At 42.6% G+C, this 18,989-nt stretch overlaps 1 protein-coding gene across 1 annotated transcript in view; it reads right to left on the reverse strand.

Annotated features, from left to right (window-relative positions):
- The window catches only part of DNAH9 (dynein axonemal heavy chain 9), a 297,703-nt gene that overhangs the window by 150,089 nt on the left and 128,625 nt on the right, over positions 1–18,989 (reverse strand). The window contains exons 31-35 of the mRNA XM_061176356.1: positions 16,771–17,058; positions 8,091–8,301; positions 3,581–3,708; positions 1,862–1,970; positions 1,000–1,147 (exon numbers count right to left, since the gene is read on the reverse strand). Coding sequence (XP_061032339.1) covers positions 1,000–1,147; positions 1,862–1,970; positions 3,581–3,708; positions 8,091–8,301; positions 16,771–17,058 — 884 coding nt within the window. The remainder of the gene's footprint in view (positions 1–999; positions 1,148–1,861; positions 1,971–3,580; positions 3,709–8,090; positions 8,302–16,770; positions 17,059–18,989) is intronic.

Raw genomic sequence — 18,989 nt, forward strand, 5'->3', positions numbered from 1 at the left:
TGGATTTTGATGGGGGAGGGCGGGGCACATGAAGAAAGAGTGCCTCGGGCCATTTTGCCCTGGGAGCTCTCCCTTCATCTCTGCTCCAGGCTTGCAAGCATTTGCCATCCTGTGTTTCTCAGGCCAATGAATAAGGAGTTGGGGATCATTTTGAGTGATAGACTTTATTTCCAGGAAACATCAACCTGACTCTGTGTGTTGAACATTCAGGAAAGGAGGATCTCTGAGTCACGTTGCCTTCACAGCACCAGCTTCTGATGGTGCAACTGGGCTGAACGACAGGGCTGAGTACCTGATTCACTGAATGATGCATCAAATGGCAAAGAAACAGAATGTAAAACAAAAGCAGGTTCCAAACACCGGAACCCTTCTCTGCAGACACATATAATATTCTTGCTATAATAAGTATCCTTTTGGTTAAGAGCAATTACTATTTTGTTTATGTGGTAAGCGGTCAGGGCTTGTTGCTTTTACTTTTGCAAACCCATTGGAGGAAAAGTGAAATCTTAGGGTCCAGAGGGGCAGGACTGGTCAAATGATGCATTATACCCAATCCTGTATCATCTAGGCCATGGACGCCCACAGCCAGGAACAGGAAGTGGGCCCCTTGTGTTGCTGACAGGTGTCATCTTCACCTCTAGGCCTGTTGATCTGGCCTGTATCACGCGTAGGAGGGCCAGCTGCGTGCCCTGCGAAGCAGAGGGTCTCAGGATTGCTGTCTCTGCTACCACAACCCGCGGCCTCCTCCAGACATACCCTCGCAGCCCTCCAAAAGGTCCTTTACATCTCTCTCCTCTTCACTCACCTCGCTTCCTGCCTGAACTGACAACAGGCATCCCATCACCGTCCTAACGTGTGTTCCCCTCTGCCACCTGCCACACCCGGGGTGGAATGCCTAGGGACGTCTGACTTTGGGGACGGGACAGAACATCAGCGGGACATCAGTTATGAGCCAACAGGCTCTTTATTGCTTGTTACCTTCCTTAGCCCTCGGCCTACCTGGTTCTGAGTGTGTCTAAGCAGGCGGGAAGATACTTGTCAAACAGGAAGGGTAGGCTGGCTCTCTCTGTCTGGATCTCCCTCTTGTCAATCCAGCTGTTCACAGGAGGGTTCCACCCCAGGTCTGCAGGGCTGACATACAGGATCCCTGGGAGCGTAGAGCATACAGCTTAGTGACATTTCCATACATCTCAGAGAGTTATTTTCTCTGTTTAGAAAATGTACTGAAGGCTGGGCTTGAAAAGAACAGAGATCTGGCCGAGGTCTGAGCAGGCAAATGGGTTTGCTATTGGGATCAACTCCGACTGACTGATAATAGCTGATGGAAAGCAGTGTTGAGAAGGATCCTGAGGCCAAGTCTAGGCTCAGGAGGAAAGCAGGCTGTGATTGATTAGCAATACTTGTCACGGTGAGGAAGGGTGCAGATTGCATGGTGGCCCCCAAAAGGATGGAACCGTGTCCCACCCAGGAAAGTTGATGTATAAAGTTATTATTTTCCACCAGGATGAGGTGAGAAATTGCAATGCTCAGTCATCTTCATTAGCCTTCATGGAGGCTAGAACTGGCCTGAAAGTAGCCTAATTTGAGGCACTTATGTGCAGAGGACCGTTGGTCAGCTCAGGGGCCAATCCCTTCCCATTACCGTAACATTTCTGAATTGAGACGCTCACATGGTCCTGGCTGCAGAGCACTGGCTCACCTTCGTGGGTGTGGATTAGGGCTGAGAATCAGGCCGGGGTTTTGGATGATCAATGTCTGGCTCCTGTTTGGAGCTTCCTTCAGAGCCAGCAATGTCATATGTATCACTAGAGGCACCCGTTTTCAACTGAGCAGTTGTGGTTTTTCCTTTCGTGGGCCATACCTGCTCTGGAGACAGTGGCTGGCGTGGCCGTGCGCAGGTGGCTGATCTCAAAAAGGAGCCTCATTGTGGGATTCAGAGGGATCCTCTCGTTGCTCGCCAGGGTCAGCACCTGGACACAGGGGGAGGGACACAGCAGGTGGGGAGGAGTTAGGTCACATGGCCAGCTAGGGGGAGTTTGGCTATTATTCCTGATAGGAATTAGGATGATTATTTTCTTCTTTGTGATTGTAAGTATTTTCTAAAGTTTCTGCAACAATCCTCTCTCTCTCCTTCTGTAGCCCCTTTACCTCCATCCCTGTTGTGTGTATTGAATCAGGAAAAAAGCTATCTAAAAAGTTTAAGTGGATGTCAATGATTTGAATGAACTAGACCATAATGAAAAAATAGGATAATTAAAGGAAAAGAGTTCAGGTTTCATACAACTCCTGTTTCTTTTGGAAGAGCACACACTTATTCTAATGATTCTGTAAATGTTGAAACCATCGTAAAACGTCTAACAAAGATGTGCTTTACGAACAAGTTTAGAAACAGTTCCCAGCTTAACAGCCACTTTACTGGCATTCAGTTTTCATTGTTTATAAAAAATAAAACATATTCTCCATGGATAAAGATTGGTCACCACTGAGGATGCATGACAGGCTCAGAATGTTTCTGATCCTGTTTCCTTATTTATAAACAAAGAAGAAAAATTTTTTAAAGATTTGAATAAATGATTTCAGATTCTTTTCAGCTCTAAATATTGAATTAACCTGCATGCAGAAGATTCCGAAGGAAATTACAACAATGCTAAAAACATGTGAGTGATGGCAGTGCCATTGAAGAAAGTGAAAGTTGCTCTATGGGATGAATCAGTTCTAAGACGTCTACTGAAGATACCGGTGAGTGAAATCAGGATCTTGAAGAGTTATCTGCTATCTGCACTCCATGTTCACTGGAGCATTATTTACAATCGCCAAGATGTAGAAACAACCTAAGTGTCTATTGATGGATGAAGGGATAAAGAAAATGTGATACACACACACACACACACACACACAGTGGAGTTATTATTCAGCCGTAAAAAGAAGGAAATCCTTCTCCAGGTTCATCCATGGCAACATGGATGGACCTGGAGAGTGTTATGGTATGTGAAATGTCAGACAGAGAAAGACAAATACTATATGATCTCCTTATATGTGGAATCTTAAAAAAATAAACTCATAGAAACAGAGGGTAGGTTGGTGGTTGCCAGGGATGGGGGTGTGGGGTGGGCAGAGGAAATGCGTGAAGGTGGTCAAGGGTACAAACTTCCAGTTACAAGATGAATAATGTCATGTACAGCATGGTGACTAGAGTTAATAATACTGTATTGTGTACTTGAAAGTTGCTAAGAGTAGATCTTAGAAGTTCTCACCACACACACACACACACACACACACACGTAATTATGGGAGGTAATGGAGGCGTTAACTAACCTTGTGGTAATCATTTTGCAATATGTATTTCAAATCATCACGTTGTACACCTTACACTTACACAGTGTTATATATCAGTTATATATTGACAATGTTATATGTCAGGTATATCTCAATAAAGCTGGAAAAAATAAAAAAATAAAGACAGCAGTAATGATTCCTTGCTCGGGGCCAGTCCTGTGTGGAATCAACGTTTCCAGATGTGCCCAGGGACTGGTTTCATTGATGATTAGGGATGACGTGGGGTCCCCTTCCCCCTTGGTACCTTGTTATCATCCATGACAGTGTTCAGAGACTCGATCCACATTGGATCTACGTCGCCATCCAGTAGAATCCACTTGGGCCCATCATGGGTGATGTTGGAAAGCTCCCGCATGACGGAAGAGAACAATCCTAAGAGGAACCATGGATATCTTAATTTCCAGGTCACCATCAATCTTCTTCCTCTTAAAACAGCCTTTTCCTATCAGCTACAACACTCTGAAGGAGGTGTACATAGGCAGGTCAGAACTGGCTTTGTATCTTACGCTATTAAGAATCTGACCACTCCCAAGGTTCCACTCTCTCTGTGCTCTGGCCCAACTTTTTGTAAGAACAGCAGCAACAGCAAAACAAGAAGGAAACCTGATGGTACTATTTTTTAACTGACAAGGGACCCAGTGAACCATTTCAACAGGCAACTGTGACATGATGGAATTACATAAAACCTTCTTAGGTAAGGTTTTCATCCTTTGAAACTGCAGCCTGGGAAAATCCTGCCAAACGCAGGCTTTGAGAGAAGGCCCTATGTGATTCTAGTTGGCGTTACATGAAATTTATCTCTTAATTTGGATAGAATTGATTTTTTATAATACTAAGCTTTCCCAATCAATAATATGGTATGTCTTTTCATTTTTTCAAATATTGTTTTATGTTCCTTAATAAATGTTTACAGCATTTTCAATGTATCTCTTTGGCTAAATGTATCCCTAAACATTTCAGTTCTTATTGTTTTTGTGAATGGAATTTTTTTTCCTGACTTTCAGTTTTAGTTGACTACTGCTAGTATAGAGAAAAGCTTTCAAATTTTGTGTATTTTATTTTATACTTAGTTACGTTTAATACATTTTCTTATTAATTCTAGTGATTTTTCAATAGTGTCTCTAGAGTTTTATAGGTATAAAGTGGTATAATCACCAAAATGATAATTATCTCCTTTCCTCCAATTTATACGATGTATTCCATTTTCCTGTCTTACTGCATTTTCCAGAATCCCACCAAGCAAATCTGAATAATAATGTTGGTAATAGGTCTCCTTGGCTTATTTTTGGTTTTAATGGAATTGGCTTTATTTTCCCATCATTCAGAATGCTCTTTTTTTCCTTTTGGCTTTAGGTAAAGAGTATTAATTGTACTTAAGGCATTTCCTTCTATTCCTATTTTACTTAGAATTTTTAAAATTAGGAATGGCTACTGAGTTTTTAGCATCTATTTATTGATCAAATTATTTTATCCTTTAATTTGTCAATGCTTTATGTTAATACTTTAAAAGTAATTGATTTATCCTTACATTCCTGGAACAGATGCTACTTGGTCAGAATGTATTATTCTTTTGAGATACTGATAGATTTTAGTTACTGATATTTTATTCAGTTTCTAAATCTATATTAATAAGTGAAATTGGGCTATTGTTTTTGGTTCTGCACAAAGGTTGATATCAAGATTATTTTGGCTTCATAAAATGAATTAAGAGGTGTCCTTTTATGATTTAGGAATTATCTTTCTTTTATTCAGCTACTATTTTAAAATTTTCCTTTTCATTAGTTTACTTTTTCTACTTCTTATTGAGTAAGTTTTTTAATTCTTTTTTTCAATAAGTTTTTATTGGAGTATAGTTGCTTTACAATGTTGTGTTAGTTCTTATTGAGTAAATTTTGTTAAAATTATATTTTGCTAGTGGATCATCTATTTCTTCTAGTTTTTCAAATATGTATCATCTAATTGTGTCTCTTCCATTTTAATCTTGTCTATATCTACTGTTATATCTTCTTTCTAATTCCTAATCTTACATACTTTTACTCTCTCTTTCCCCCATTAATCATGCTTACAATGGACTTATTGGTCTTTACAAAGAACCAGTATTTGTATTTATTTATCCTTCCTATATTTTTTTGTTCCTTCCCACTAATTTCAGCTTTTATCTGTACTGGTTGCTTCCCAGTTTTCTTCAGGTTTAGTTTATTACTCTTTGAATAATTTCTTAGGATGGATACTGATTTCCTTTATTTCTAGCCTACCTTCTGTAATTATTTAGAGTTGAGATTTTCCTTATTGGCTTTAGATGTGTCCCAGAGGTTTCTGTATGAAGTATTCTTCTTTATATTGCTTCCAAGAGGGGTTGCAATTTAATTTTCCCTTTAATCCAGGGCTTACTGTTTCTTGATTGCAAATAGTAAAATTATTTTTGGTCATTTTCTTGCTATTTGTTTCTAATTCTATTGTATTAGTATCAAACAATGTGGTGTGAAAATTGATACTTTTGAATTCATTACAATTTCTTCTGTGCCCAACTAAACTTTAATTTTTTGGAAATGTTCCATGAGCCTACCAAGAAAGGAATATTTTCTATTTACAAGATGCAAAGTTCTATATCAGCATGTTACACTGAGTTTGATGGACGCATTTCCTAATTCTTCTATGTCTATACTTATTTTTCTGTCTACTGAATCTTTCTAATTTTGAAAAAGGTGTATTAATATAATCCACTATATGTCTACTTTTATCAAGTTCTCTTAAAATGTTTTAAAAAGTTATATTCCATTTACTTGAAAGTTCTCATTTAGTGAATACAGATTTATGATTATTATAAATCTTTTTCAATTTCTCCATATTTAATGTGTATATTTAATAAAACTTTAATTAAAATTCCAACACTGTTTAAAATTTGAATTATATTATGTGAGCTTAAATTTAATATGGAATAAGAAGTGCCTAAGACTAGCTGAGAAATTACAGAAAAATATTGAGGAGGGATTTACCTCATCAGACATGAAAATGATATAAAATGATTATAACCTAGATAGAATGACATTAGTATAGGATTTGATAAACAGGTGAGTGGAACAAAACAGAAAACCCAGAATCAGATGTCAATACAATTGGCCCTCTGTATCTGCGAGTTTCGCATCCGTGGATTCAACCGGCCATGGATCGAAAATATTCAGAAAAAAACAATTCTAGAAAGTTCCAAAAAACAAAACTTGAATTTGCCACACACTAGCAACTGTTTATATAGCATTTATACTGTACTTGCAACTATTTATACAACATTTACATTGTATTAGGTGTTATTAGTAATCTACAGATGATTTAAAGTATATGGGAGGATGTGCATAGGATAATGCAAATACAATGCCATTTTATATGAGGTCTTGAGCATCCATGGATTTTGGTATCCACAGGAGTTCCTGGAACCAATCCTTCATGGATACCAAGGGACAACTGCATATATGACAAGTTGGAATTTAAATTAAGAGGGAAAGGACAGTTTACTTAATAAATGGTGCTGTCACAATCAATTATCCATCTGGAAGGAAATAAAGTTGATTCTCTACTTTACCTCATACTAAGCCCCAAAATAAATTCTAGATGAATAAAAAATGTTAACATGAAAAGAACCTTTTAGACCAAATTTATGATACTATATAGCTTAAAGTTAGAAAGAGTTATAAACCAAATAGGAATTCCAGGTGCTAAAAAGACTAGACAGACATATTTCCTTCTTAAAAAGTGCATGGTAAACATGCCATGAAGTGTCTGTAGACAAATGGCAGACAGCGAAAAACCATTAGTGGTGCATATAACAGATACAGGGTTAATGTCTTCGGTATATTAAAAAATTCTTACAAACTGATAAGAAAATAATAAGGAGGAATAAAATTACAAAAGAGCCAATTACTAAGACCAATAAGAAGGAAAGTATATTAAGCCTCATTAATAGTGAAATAAAAATTAGAGAGGCTGCTCATTAAATCCCACTGTTCTAGGCCTCTGATGGAAGGTCCTAAATTAGAGGAATCCAGGCAGTTTGACCCTGACTGGGACGACTACTAACACTGGGGTGTTAGGATGGAGCTGAGATTTCCTCATTCCAGAAGCCACATTTGTTTTAGAAAGAGGTCCTATCAGCTCATAGAGAGTTTTCTCCATTTTCTCTTCTGCTCTCTCCCAGTGACAGGAGACACTTTCCAACATCTACCAGTGATTTTTAATTCTTTGAAGGTGAGGCTGAGGTCAGCACCGAGTGAGCATGGGTTTGCTGTGGAAGGGACCGTGGTTCTAGGATCCTCCTGAGGTGAGTTTTCTGTAGCAGCTTCCCCAGCACTCCCGGGGCGGTGCTGATAGGGAGGTACCCTCTGCAGGATGCTAGACTGAACTGCTCCTTTCAGAATGAGCGGTGGGCTTCCCTATCCTACCCACATCTTAGACCCTCTGCCAGGCAACGTAGAGGCTCCATGACTTGCGTTCCAGAATCACAAAACTATATCTGAGAATGCCTGCCTTGCTTTATCCTCTTTAAGGTGCCCTCTCTCAAGAGGCAGCTGAAGAGTCCCCAAGGAAAGAGACTATCCCAAGGGCTGAGGTTCCCCTCCAAGCCAAAATCGGTTTCCTTTCTTTGATTCTTTCCACCTTCTTTTCTAACCCGATACAGATCAGCCCAGTGTTCCCTCCTCTGCATTCACCCTACTGCATTCTCTTCTGCCTAAGGGGCTGAGCTAGTCGTATCCTGCTCTTACCATCCTTCCATTCTCGTGTGGCTGGATTGATGATGCCAAAGAGTTCATCGTTGGTGACTGCTTTGGGGTTGAGGTCAGTCCAGACGGGGCGGCGTTTCATGATCTGGTAGGTCTTGTGCAAGGACCTCAGCACCTGCGACTTCCCAGTTCCCGCGCTGCCCACCACGAACACGGAGTGCCGCACAGCCAGAAGCTCCTCCAGCTGGACCACCTGGGAGACATGGAATTCAGCCAGAGTGACCAGCCTGTCACTCACCCACGTCCCAACTGCTCTTCTGTGAGCCAGACTGGTGTCTGAAGTGAGACCTGAGGTCAACACAGGAAGGGTTACTCCCCCCAAGATGTGATGGGGTTGTAAATGTAGGGGCAACATGATTCATTTACTCGCTTATTCATCATTCCATCCTATAATTATTAGTCACAACAAAGTGCTAGGGAGTGTGCCTGGTGAGGGAGATTCAGAGATGACTCTCCGGCCCTCCGTCATCTCACAGTCTGATGGAGAAGCAAGTCATGTTGACAAATTATTATCATGTAAGATGATAATTGCTATAGCTGATGTATTTATTAAGAGCTATGGGAGAAGATAGGAAGAAACAATTGATTTTGTACAGATAAAGGGAACACGAAAGGCTTCACAGAGAAGGGGGCATTTGAACTGGGGCTTCAGGGACAAGTAGGAGTTTGCCAAGAAGATGAACAGGAAGGATATTCCAGGCAGAGGAAACAGCACAAACAAAGGCTTGTGGTGTGACAGAGCATGACATGGTTGGCCAGATGGTTTGATGAGGCTGGAGTCAAGGAGCTCCTTGAGGACAATGGTCACATTGAAGGTATCATCACTCTTGTTCTAGTTTGCCTCCAGGCTCACCTTTCTACACTGTTGTACACTTACTGGAATGAAAATCTGATCCAGTCACTGCCATCACGTTGTCCCTTCAGTGGTTCTCCATAGTTTTGGTGATGAAATCCCAAATCCCTACACTGGTTTACAAGGCCCTTTTGCAGCTTGGCCCTAAACAGCTTCCAGTTTTCTCTCTCATCCCTCAGCACACACATACCAGGTAGACAATTTCTTGGAGCTCTTTAATGATTCTCTTTCCTGTGCCTGGGCCTTTAACACACCGTGCCTTCTGTTCAGAAGTGATCCCGTCTCCTGCCTTCTTTTGGCCAGCCCTTACACACCCTGCAGCCTGGGGTAGGTGTTCCATACCTACATCCTGCATCCTAGCACTTACCAATATTGCAATGGTTACTTTTCTGTCTGCCTATTAGATTATCAGCTCCTCGAAGGCAGGCAGGACAGGGCTTTTATTGATATTTCTCTATTTTCAGTGTCTAGCAGAGAATCTGGCAGAGACCAAGTGCTGAAGAAATATTTGCTGGAAATATGAAGGATGGGGACTTCCCTGGTGACACAGTGGTTAAGAATCTGCCTGCCAATGCAGGGGACACGGGTTCGAGCCCTGGTCCAGGAAGATCTCGCATGCCACGGAGCAACTAAGCCCGTGCGCCACAACTACTGAGCCTGCGCTCTGGAGCCCGAGAGCCACAACTACAGAGCCTGAGCTCTAGAGCCCGAGAGCCACAACTACTGAGCCCGCGTGCCTAGAGCCTGTGCTCCACAAGAGAAGCCACTGCAATGAGAAGCCTGTGCACCACAATGAAGAGTAGCCCCCGCTCGCTGCAACTAGAGAAAGCCCGCGCACAGCAACGAAGACCCAATGCAGCCAAAACCAAACAAACAGACAAACAAACAAATAAATAAATAAATATATTTTTTAAAAAATGTGAAGGATGGCTGGAAAGGTTGGATGACCCCTATCAGGAAAGGTCTTGCATGTCATGAGCTAAAACATTTGAACTTTATTGTAGATCAGGTTTCCTCATACTTTATACTATAAATCCTTAATAGCTGAGGAAAGTGAACTGAAGAGGAAATGTGCTAAAATGTTGACAGGGTAGTGGGACAACAGAAAGTTTTTTCCCCAAACATTTTATTTATTCTACATTAAAAAAATTACACTACTATATATAAAACAGATAACCAACAAGGACCTACTGTATAGCACAGGGAACTATACTCAGTATTTTATAACTGCTTATAAGGGAAAAGAATCTGAGAAAGTATATATATATATTCAGATATATGTATCTGAATCACTGTGCTGTACACCTGAAACTAACATGACATTGTAAATCAACTATACTTCAATAAAATTAAAAAAGTAAAGAAAATTAATTTAAAATGACTCCTATATTTTAAAAAATTTAATTGATAGGAGTGTTAAAAAGAATTCTAGAATTGTACAACAAGGGAATTAGGAGAGTGGTACCACTTATATGAAGACTAATATAAAGGTAGCTGATAAATGGCTCTTTGGGGAACAAGACAATTAGCTTCCATTGTGGAAGGATAATTTATTGGGATACTGAGTTTTGCTTTCCATAGCATCAATATCTTTTTCTCCTCCATCCCAAGCTATTGTTGCTCCTCTGATTCAAAACCCAAAATCACCCAAAAGAGATTCTCAATCCTGGCTCTTGTTTTCAGCTTTCAGGGGCTCAAAGCAGGATCTTCCCAGATAAAAATGAGGGAAGTGATCAGGAAGGGTCTCTGAGGAGCTGACATCTAAGCTAACATATGAATGAAAAAGAGTCAGCCATGTGAAGACCAGTGGTAGAGCATTCCAGGTAGGGTGACAGTGAGTGCAAAAGCCTTAACTTCAGCAGCAAGCTTGGAGGGCTCAGAGAACAGAAAAATAAAAAATAAAAAATAAAAAAAATTTAAAAAGGAAGAGGGAGCAGTATAAGATGAGATAAGAGAGGTAAGCAGGGGGCAGATATGCAGAAATTGATACTTGGAATTTTATTCTGAGTACAACAGAAAGCATTTGGAAGATTTTAAGCATGAAACTGACCTGAGGGTATTGCATTACAATGGAGGAGGGCAGGGGGCAGAGAACAGGAGAGGTGGTGGCAGTGGATGGTGCTCTGGCTACTGAATGGAGACTGTATTATAAACCTAGGTGTTTTTTTTTTTTTTTTCCGTGAACTACTACTGACTGATTCCCTGGTATCAGAAAGACTTAAAATTGCTTTCTAGTTCCATCAACTTCTTTTTGTTCAACAGCTGTATTGAGACATAATTCACATACCATAAAATTCACCTTTTTCCAGTGGCTTTTAGCATATTCACAGGATTATACAACCATCACCACTATCCAATTTTAGAACATTTTCATCAGCCCAAAAGGAAAAACCAGACCCATCAGTAGTCACTCCCCATCCCTACCCCTAATTCATCCCTGTGCAGCCCCTGATACACATTCTGCCTCTATAAATTTGACTATTCTGGGCATTTCAGAAAAACAGATTCAAAGAACATGTGATATTTTGTGAATGACCTCTTTCACTTAATGTTTTCAAGGCTCATCTATGCTGTAGCAGGTACCAGTACTTCATTCCTCTTTACAGCTGAATGAAATTCCATTACATAGATATACCACATTTTGTTTGTCCATTTATCAACTGATGAGTGGGTTATTTCTACTCTGACTGTGATTAATCCATCAACTTTTGACAGTACCTTTTGTAAGGTAAATATATATGTATCTCTATCCTTCCTTTTACCTTTTCTTCTCTCTTCCATCTCCTATCTTCTGCCAGACACATTATACTCTTACATTACCATGTTTGATAATATTTACATTCTGTTTCATACTTAGATTTAGACCTTCTCTATTTTCCATGATTCTAAGAGTTGAAGACAAATAGCGGCTTAGATTTTTACAATTGTAGATATTTTTCACTACAGAAGAAAGCAGTTGCCTGGAATACATCACGTTCTCTGTGGGCCTCGTGTCATGACTTGACAGAGGATGTTCTGAGCATCAATTCAAGGTCAAATAGATACTCTTTTCTTACACTCTATATATTGATCAATATCAGCTTCACACTTACTTTAAAAAAAACCTTCTTCTCTTAGTGTTTTTAAATTTATTTATTTATTTTTGGCTGTGTTGGCTCTTCGTTTCTGTGCGAGGGCTTTCTCTAGTTGCGGCGAGCGGGGGCCAGTCTTCATCGCGGTGCGCGGGCCTCTCACTATCGCGGCCTCTCTTGTTGCGGAGCACAGGCTCCAGACGCGCAGGCTCAGTAGTTGTGGCTCACGGGCCCAGTTGCTCCGCGGCATGTGGGATCTTCCCAGACCAGGGCTCGAACCCGTGTCCCCTGCATTGGCAGGCAGATTCTCAACCACTGCGCCACCAGGGAAGCCCTCTTAGTGTTTTTAATTGCTTTCCTTTTTCTTTGTTAAGACAGACATATGCCTTAGTTCTCATAAGTGAGAATTTCAATAAAACACATGAGACATTTCATCTTGTTTGTCTGTTCTTCCTTTGAATATATTTACTTTTCAGGTCCTTTTTCTTAGAGACCATGGACTTCCTGACTTGATTTGGACTGACTGCTTTCTAGGTCTGCTAACGGCTATAATTCAAGGACTTCCTTTATTTGATTCTTAAATTTTTGAATCCCATGATATTTTTCTTGTTTTTCATCCTCGTTTTGCTATAGTATGTCCTCAAGTAACTTAATCAAATAGGATGCATGCATAGTAAAATTTGTAACTCTTTGAAAATATCCTGAATGATAATTTGGTACGTAATTAGTTTTGAGATCATTTCCCCCCAGAACTTTGAAGGAATGGTTTCCTTGTCCTCTACTATCTGATATTGCTGATGAGAGGTTCTGATGTCATCCTGAATTTCATTCCTTCCTGGGTCACCTGTACCACCTTCTCAATCCGTCACCCAGCCAGGAAACTTTAATTTTTTTCTGGTGACCCATGACTTCTGAAATTCCATTATGACGTGTCTTGGTGTAAGTCCATTGAAATCCACTCTGTTCAGTACGGACTGAGCCCATCCAATCTGGACACGTTTGTCCAGTTCTGCAAGTGCTCTCTTTCTAGAATTCCCATTGGCAACACGTTACGTAACCTAGATCAATTCTCTATGTGTCACCTTGACTCTCACACTATCTGTCTCTCTTTGTGTGTATATTATATATATTATACTTTGTTATATACATACATACATATATATATAGTTTCATCCTGGGAGATTTCCTTGACTTTACCTTCCAATCCTCTCATTGAATTTTGTGTGTTATCAGTGATTCAATTTTACATTTCAAAGAGCTCTTTACAATTCTCCAATAGTTCTTTTAATTTTTTGATAGCATCTCATTCTTGTTTTATGGATCTCATTTTCTTTTTCTTTAAGGATACTAATTAGGACTTTAAAACGTTCTCTTCCTAACTTCCCCTGGAGTCAGTTGCTGCGTGTGTATGTGCGTTTGTGTGTGGGTGTCTGTCGGTCTGTCTGTCTCTTGTGTTGTTGGTTGCCTCCAGTATTTGGTGAGCCTCAGGTTTAAACGGAGAGCTGCACTGTGTTTTCTAGGAGGCTGGGGTGGGTGCTGTCTGCGACTTGATATGCAGGTCTCCTTCCAGGCAGGGAGGACTGAGAGGGAGGTCTGTGCTCCTGGTCAGATCTTGGCCTTTGTCTTTATTCTTCTACTTGTGGGTGAGTGAGCAGGTGCTGGCCTTCAGGCCGAGGAGCCCAAACAGAATGTATGGGCTTCAAACCCTTAGAGCAGTCATAGTTTCCCTCCTAAAGAGTTTATTAAATTCCCTTAGACTTTTCTTTTTGGCTGCAGTTACATGCTTGGCTGTGCATGGTCTGCATTCTTGGGAACCTGGGCCTAGAAGTGGGGGCTGGAGAAGAGTGTGGGGAGCCAAGTGGTAAAATGACTGGGTAAACAGACTTAAGGCCCTCCCCCACCAGCTTAATGCACCCCCCCCCATGTTCTCAGTCCTCTTCCCCATCCCTGCTCTCCTTGACTGCCTACTCCAAGCCCTGAGCTTCTCCAGGGTTCTGCTTGGCAGACTGGCCGCCTCCTGGCTCCTCTTCCCCTGAAGCCCTTTCTAAGCATATTTGAGCCTGCAGCCCCCCTGCTCTGTTTGATCTGTCAACCTGCTTTCATCCTCTTCCCATCTTTCCAGAAATTTATTCTTATATCCCCTTCCCAGTTTTCACACTTCTATGGGCTTATTCCTTTTTTTTTTTTAAGTTATATTATCACTTTTCAAAGATTGCAGGATGCCTTCTCAAACCAGAGCTTCCCTAGAGGTTTTTGATGAATTAACTTTAAAAAGTTCAAGTGTACTGCGCTATACAGCAGAAATTAGACATTGTAAATCAACTATATTTCAAAGAAAACAGTTCAAGTGGACAGTGTAAATGAAAAGTGGGTAGAAAACATCATCTACGGCAAGAACCTTTAGTAGATGGCATCTGTCTTATCAGAGGAGCAGAAAGTGGTTATGAAAAGAAGGGAAGAAAAAGCAGGAAACAATGTGGGGCAACTGACAAATAAATAGAAAGAAAGAGTGAGATTCTGAGCAGAAAAAAGTGCAGAAAATGGGGAAGGAGGGTCGTATGCCTTAGCAGACTCTCAGAGAGGCTGGGAAGATGTGGACTGTCCTGATTCTAAGACGTCAGCCTCAGGGCCTGCATCCTAGGAGCCGCATCGGATTAGCTCATCTCCGGGGTGAGGGCACCCCTCAGGATCAGAGCCTTTCGGAGGAAACCCCTCATCTGGCCTCCAAAGCCCTCTCTAACGCGGCCGCCTATTATCTTTCAGGTCCTATTGCTCCCTCCCCCTCCCCCTCCCCCACCCCAATACCTTTTTCTCTAGCCACACTGGACTTCTTGCTGTGGCTTGTACAATCTCTATGTCTCCCTGTCTACCCTCGGCTGACCCTCTTCCCTCTATCTGGGAGGCCTTCCTGCCCATCTCTACCTTCAAAAAGTCTATCTACCAAACTTGAGAGGAGAGAGGTTGGGAGTGGGGATTGCTCCACGGACAAAACCAATCACAGCTGCAAAGGACCAGGTGATGCTTTGCTTTCTTCTGTAAAATGTAATCTCAGAAATGAAAGCAGACACCAGTTCTGTTTATCTGTAGCCAGAGCTTAATCTCAACCAATCCAAGTACTGTGTGCTAGAAACCCCACCTGGAGTGGAGAAGGAACCAGCCCCCAGTCTGTAAGTTCCTCAAGGGGGAGCACTTTCTCTCCTGTGAAACAGCTTGGTGGCATATCCTGGAGAAGTAATAGTACAGGAAAAAAAAAATTCTGTCCTTATCCCTGTATTCCAGGACCCTCTCTTGTGGCACCTGTCACATCCTCCTTCCAGGTTTAGTTATTTGTGTGCAGGCACTTCTACTGTAACAACATCGATACACCCTAAAAATGTTACCTTCTGCAAACAGACTCATGGAAAAAACAAGATTGCGCAGACCACTCAAAATGTACAGAATGTTGTATCCAAAGCCCTCAAAGCTCAACAATGCATCCTAATCCCAATAAAAACACTAGCACTGGGAAGTCACTAGAGCATTTGCAACCTACCTCATGTCCGTTTATCCTCTGAAACCTTAAATCTGGGGGCCTGTGCTTCTTTTTTCAAGAGGTAGATCATGGGTGTATGAATTTCTAATAAAGAACTAAAGATCGGATGTAGATGGAGCCTTCTTCACTAATCCACTGTTTAAACACATGAGGAAGTGACTTCACCCACCCTGAGCCTCCCCAGAAAACAGCACAAACCTCCATGGTTCCTACAGCCATGAGACTAGCTATACTTGCACTAAAGTTTCAGGTTTTCTTTCTTAAAGTCTATGTCTATTGCTAAATGTATTCATTTTTCTATGGCTGTAACAAATTACTGCAGACTTAATGTCTTAAAATGACACAAATTTATTATCTTACAGTTTGGGTGGTCAGAAGTCTTATTGGGCTCACATCAAGGTGTTGAGGGCTGATTCCTTCTGAAAGCTCTGTGTGTGTGGGGCGGGGTCGGTTCTCTTGCCTTTTCTCGCGTCTAGGGGCTGCCCACACTCTTTGGCTCATGGCCCCGTCCTCCACCCTCAACACCAGCAGTGGCTGGTTGAGTCTTCCTCCGTGGTGACACTCTCTGTCTCCCTCTTTCACTTAGAAAGACCGTCGTGATTATACTGGGCCATCTGGATAAACCCGGATCATCTCCCCACAGCCCGGTCAGCTGATTAGCAACCTTAATGCCATCTGTGACCTTAATCCCCCCTTGCCACATAATGTAACACGTCCACAGATTCTGGGGATTAGGATGTGGACATCTTTGGCGGGGTAGGGGGAGGAATTATTCTATCTACCACCCTCAGGTTTTTCTTTAATTGTGTAAAGCTTGCCCCTGATCACTTCAAAGCATTTTCAAGATCAGAAAAATGCACATTAACCAACACAGCTTCCACTTTACCTGACTGTCATTCCTGTATAATGGTGCATGAAGTAATTCACATGAAAGGAACACGTGCTATAGCAAAGCCCGTGTCTCATTCCTCCCATGAGAATGTGAACCCCCTGACGGTAGGGGCTTTGTCTTTCTTTTGCATTCCTCACCACACATGCCACACTGTGGATGTCCCAATAAAGAGCTACTGAGATGAACTGAGTTATCGCAAAGTCGATAAGTATCTGTACCTCTAAAGCTACACTTTGGATTAAGGATGAAGTATAATCCATTGTCCACGAAAAGAATTAAGAGACAAAAGAATGTCGGGAGGGAAAACCTTGTACCTTGAGCACAAAGTTGTCCTCAGCCTGGAGCTCCAGCTCCACCACAGCCTTCCTAACCAAAGCTTCGAAGTTGAGGTCTCTCCTCCGAGGGACATTCAGGGCGGGAAACAGGTCCCCGATCAGGCCCATGAACACAGGTATGTCGTCTGTCACAATCTTGGGGACGTTGAAGTCTCGCAGGGAGCGCATCAGGACCTGGTCCTCGGGCCGGTCAGGATCTCCTCGCTTCAGGGATCCCGCCACCACCAGCACAGACTTGATGGCCCTCAGGCCCCAGTCATAGTGATCCTGCGGGAAGGCAGCAGGGTTAGACCAGAGCTGCTGGGTGCACAACCCCACGGGCTCCGGCTAGTGTCTGCAGAATTAGATAGCACACCAGTACTAGGTCACTTCTGAGGCCAAGGCAGAGACACAGGAAAAGATTAACGACATAGTAGATCATGATCCAGGATCCTAGTTCCTGGTCTGACATTAGTTACTTTTCTGGCTGTTACGACGACAAAGCAGACACAGAGCATATGGGGGGCTGGGGGTCAGGGAGGTTAAACAGACCGCTTCCAAACCTATCTGGCTACTCCTTGAACATTCAGAGGGTGGAAGGGTTGTCAAGGAGGGAGATGTGTTAGTTCTCAGAGATGGCCGAAGGTGAGCATACTTGCCTCAAAGAGGCCTTCAAACTCTGAGAAAAGGAGAAAAAAAAAAGTTCCTTAAAATTTTTGTCAAAGGAGGAACCCAGAGGTCACAAGTTCTGAGAGTAGGCTCGTGGGAGGGTGGAGCATACTGCTGACACCAGGGCTCGGAGTGGAGTGGTGAGGAAGGGGTGCAGCGTGCAGTTCAGAGCACAGACTCTGAGCTCAGACAGACCTCAGTTCAAGTCCCAGCTCTGCTACTTGCTTCACAGCAGGTCGTTATTTAATTAGAGCTGTGATGCATGCTACAGAGGACAATTCAGTGTGCAGGGAACGCAGAAACATAAAACTGACTCAGGTCCCCACTCCTGAGGCTGGGGACATCCCGTTCCTTCTGGCTTTGACTGCACTTCTTCCTCATCTGTGCTTGACTGGATCCCAGGTCTTCCTTTTCTTTCAACTTTTTATTTATTTATTTATTTATTTTTGGCTGCGCTGGGTCTTCATTGCTGCACTTGGGCTTTCTCTAGTTGAGGTGAGCGGGGGCTACTCTTCGTTGTGGTGTGTGGGCTTCTCATTGTGGTGGCTTCTCTTGTTGCAGAGCACGGGCTCTAGGCGTGCAGGCTTCAGTAGTTGTGGCACGTGGGCTCAGTAGTTGTGGCTCTGGGGCTCTAGAGCACAGGCTCAGTAGTTGAGGCTCATGGGCTCTAGAGCACAGGCTCAGTCGTTGTGGCGCACAGGCTTAGCTGCTTCATGGCATGTGGGATCTTCTCGGACCAGGGTTCGAACCCGTGTCCCCTGCATTGGCAGGCAGATTCTTAACCACTGTGCCTCCAGGGAAGTCCCCTCAGGTCTTCCTTGATATTGTTTCTTCAGTGAAGTCTGATCCTTAGCCCAGGCGCAGCCACCGTGTCCTTTGCCTTCATCGTACACTGAACTCAAAGAGCAGCGTAGGTGCAGGAGCACTCCCCGGGGAGAGCTGTGACCTGGCGCCTCGGAAGAGGCAGGAGACAGGGCCGCACGTGGTCTTTTGCAGACAGTGATAAGGACGCTGGTCTTTATCCTAAGTACAGTGAGGACCATTTTTAAATGACCCCTCCAGCTGGTGGCTAAAGAACAGACATGAAGGACTAGAGTAGAGGTAGAGAAACTAGTAGAGAGGAACTTCCAAGCAAGAGACATGGGTGCTTGCAACAGAAGTGGTAGAAAGAAAATAAGAAGTATTTGAGAAATATCCACAGGGTAGAAAGAACAGCCGTTCATTCATGATTAGATGTGGGGCTGAGGAAGAGGAAGGTGTCAAGGATAACTCCAGGCTTCCAGAATCAGCAAGTGAGTAAGCGATTGTTCTCCTGAAGCCCTGAATGCAGCAGTGGGCCTGCGGTGGAGCTGGCAGGACCACTGGCTTTAGATACTGAGCTGGAGGTGCATTTTAGACAATCAGGGGACCTGTGGCATAGACCACTGAATATACAGGCTTTGAGTTCAACAGAGAAGTCTGGGATCGAGACGGGAAAGTGAGTCACCGGGCTGAAGCCAATGGTGGCTGAGAACCGACAGAGAGGACGCAGTGAGCCAGGGCCTGGGAAG

The sequence above is a fragment of the Eubalaena glacialis genome, chromosome 19, assembly GCF_028564815.1.
Source record: "Eubalaena glacialis isolate mEubGla1 chromosome 19, mEubGla1.1.hap2.+ XY, whole genome shotgun sequence".
NCBI lineage: Eukaryota > Metazoa > Chordata > Mammalia > Artiodactyla > Balaenidae > Eubalaena > Eubalaena glacialis.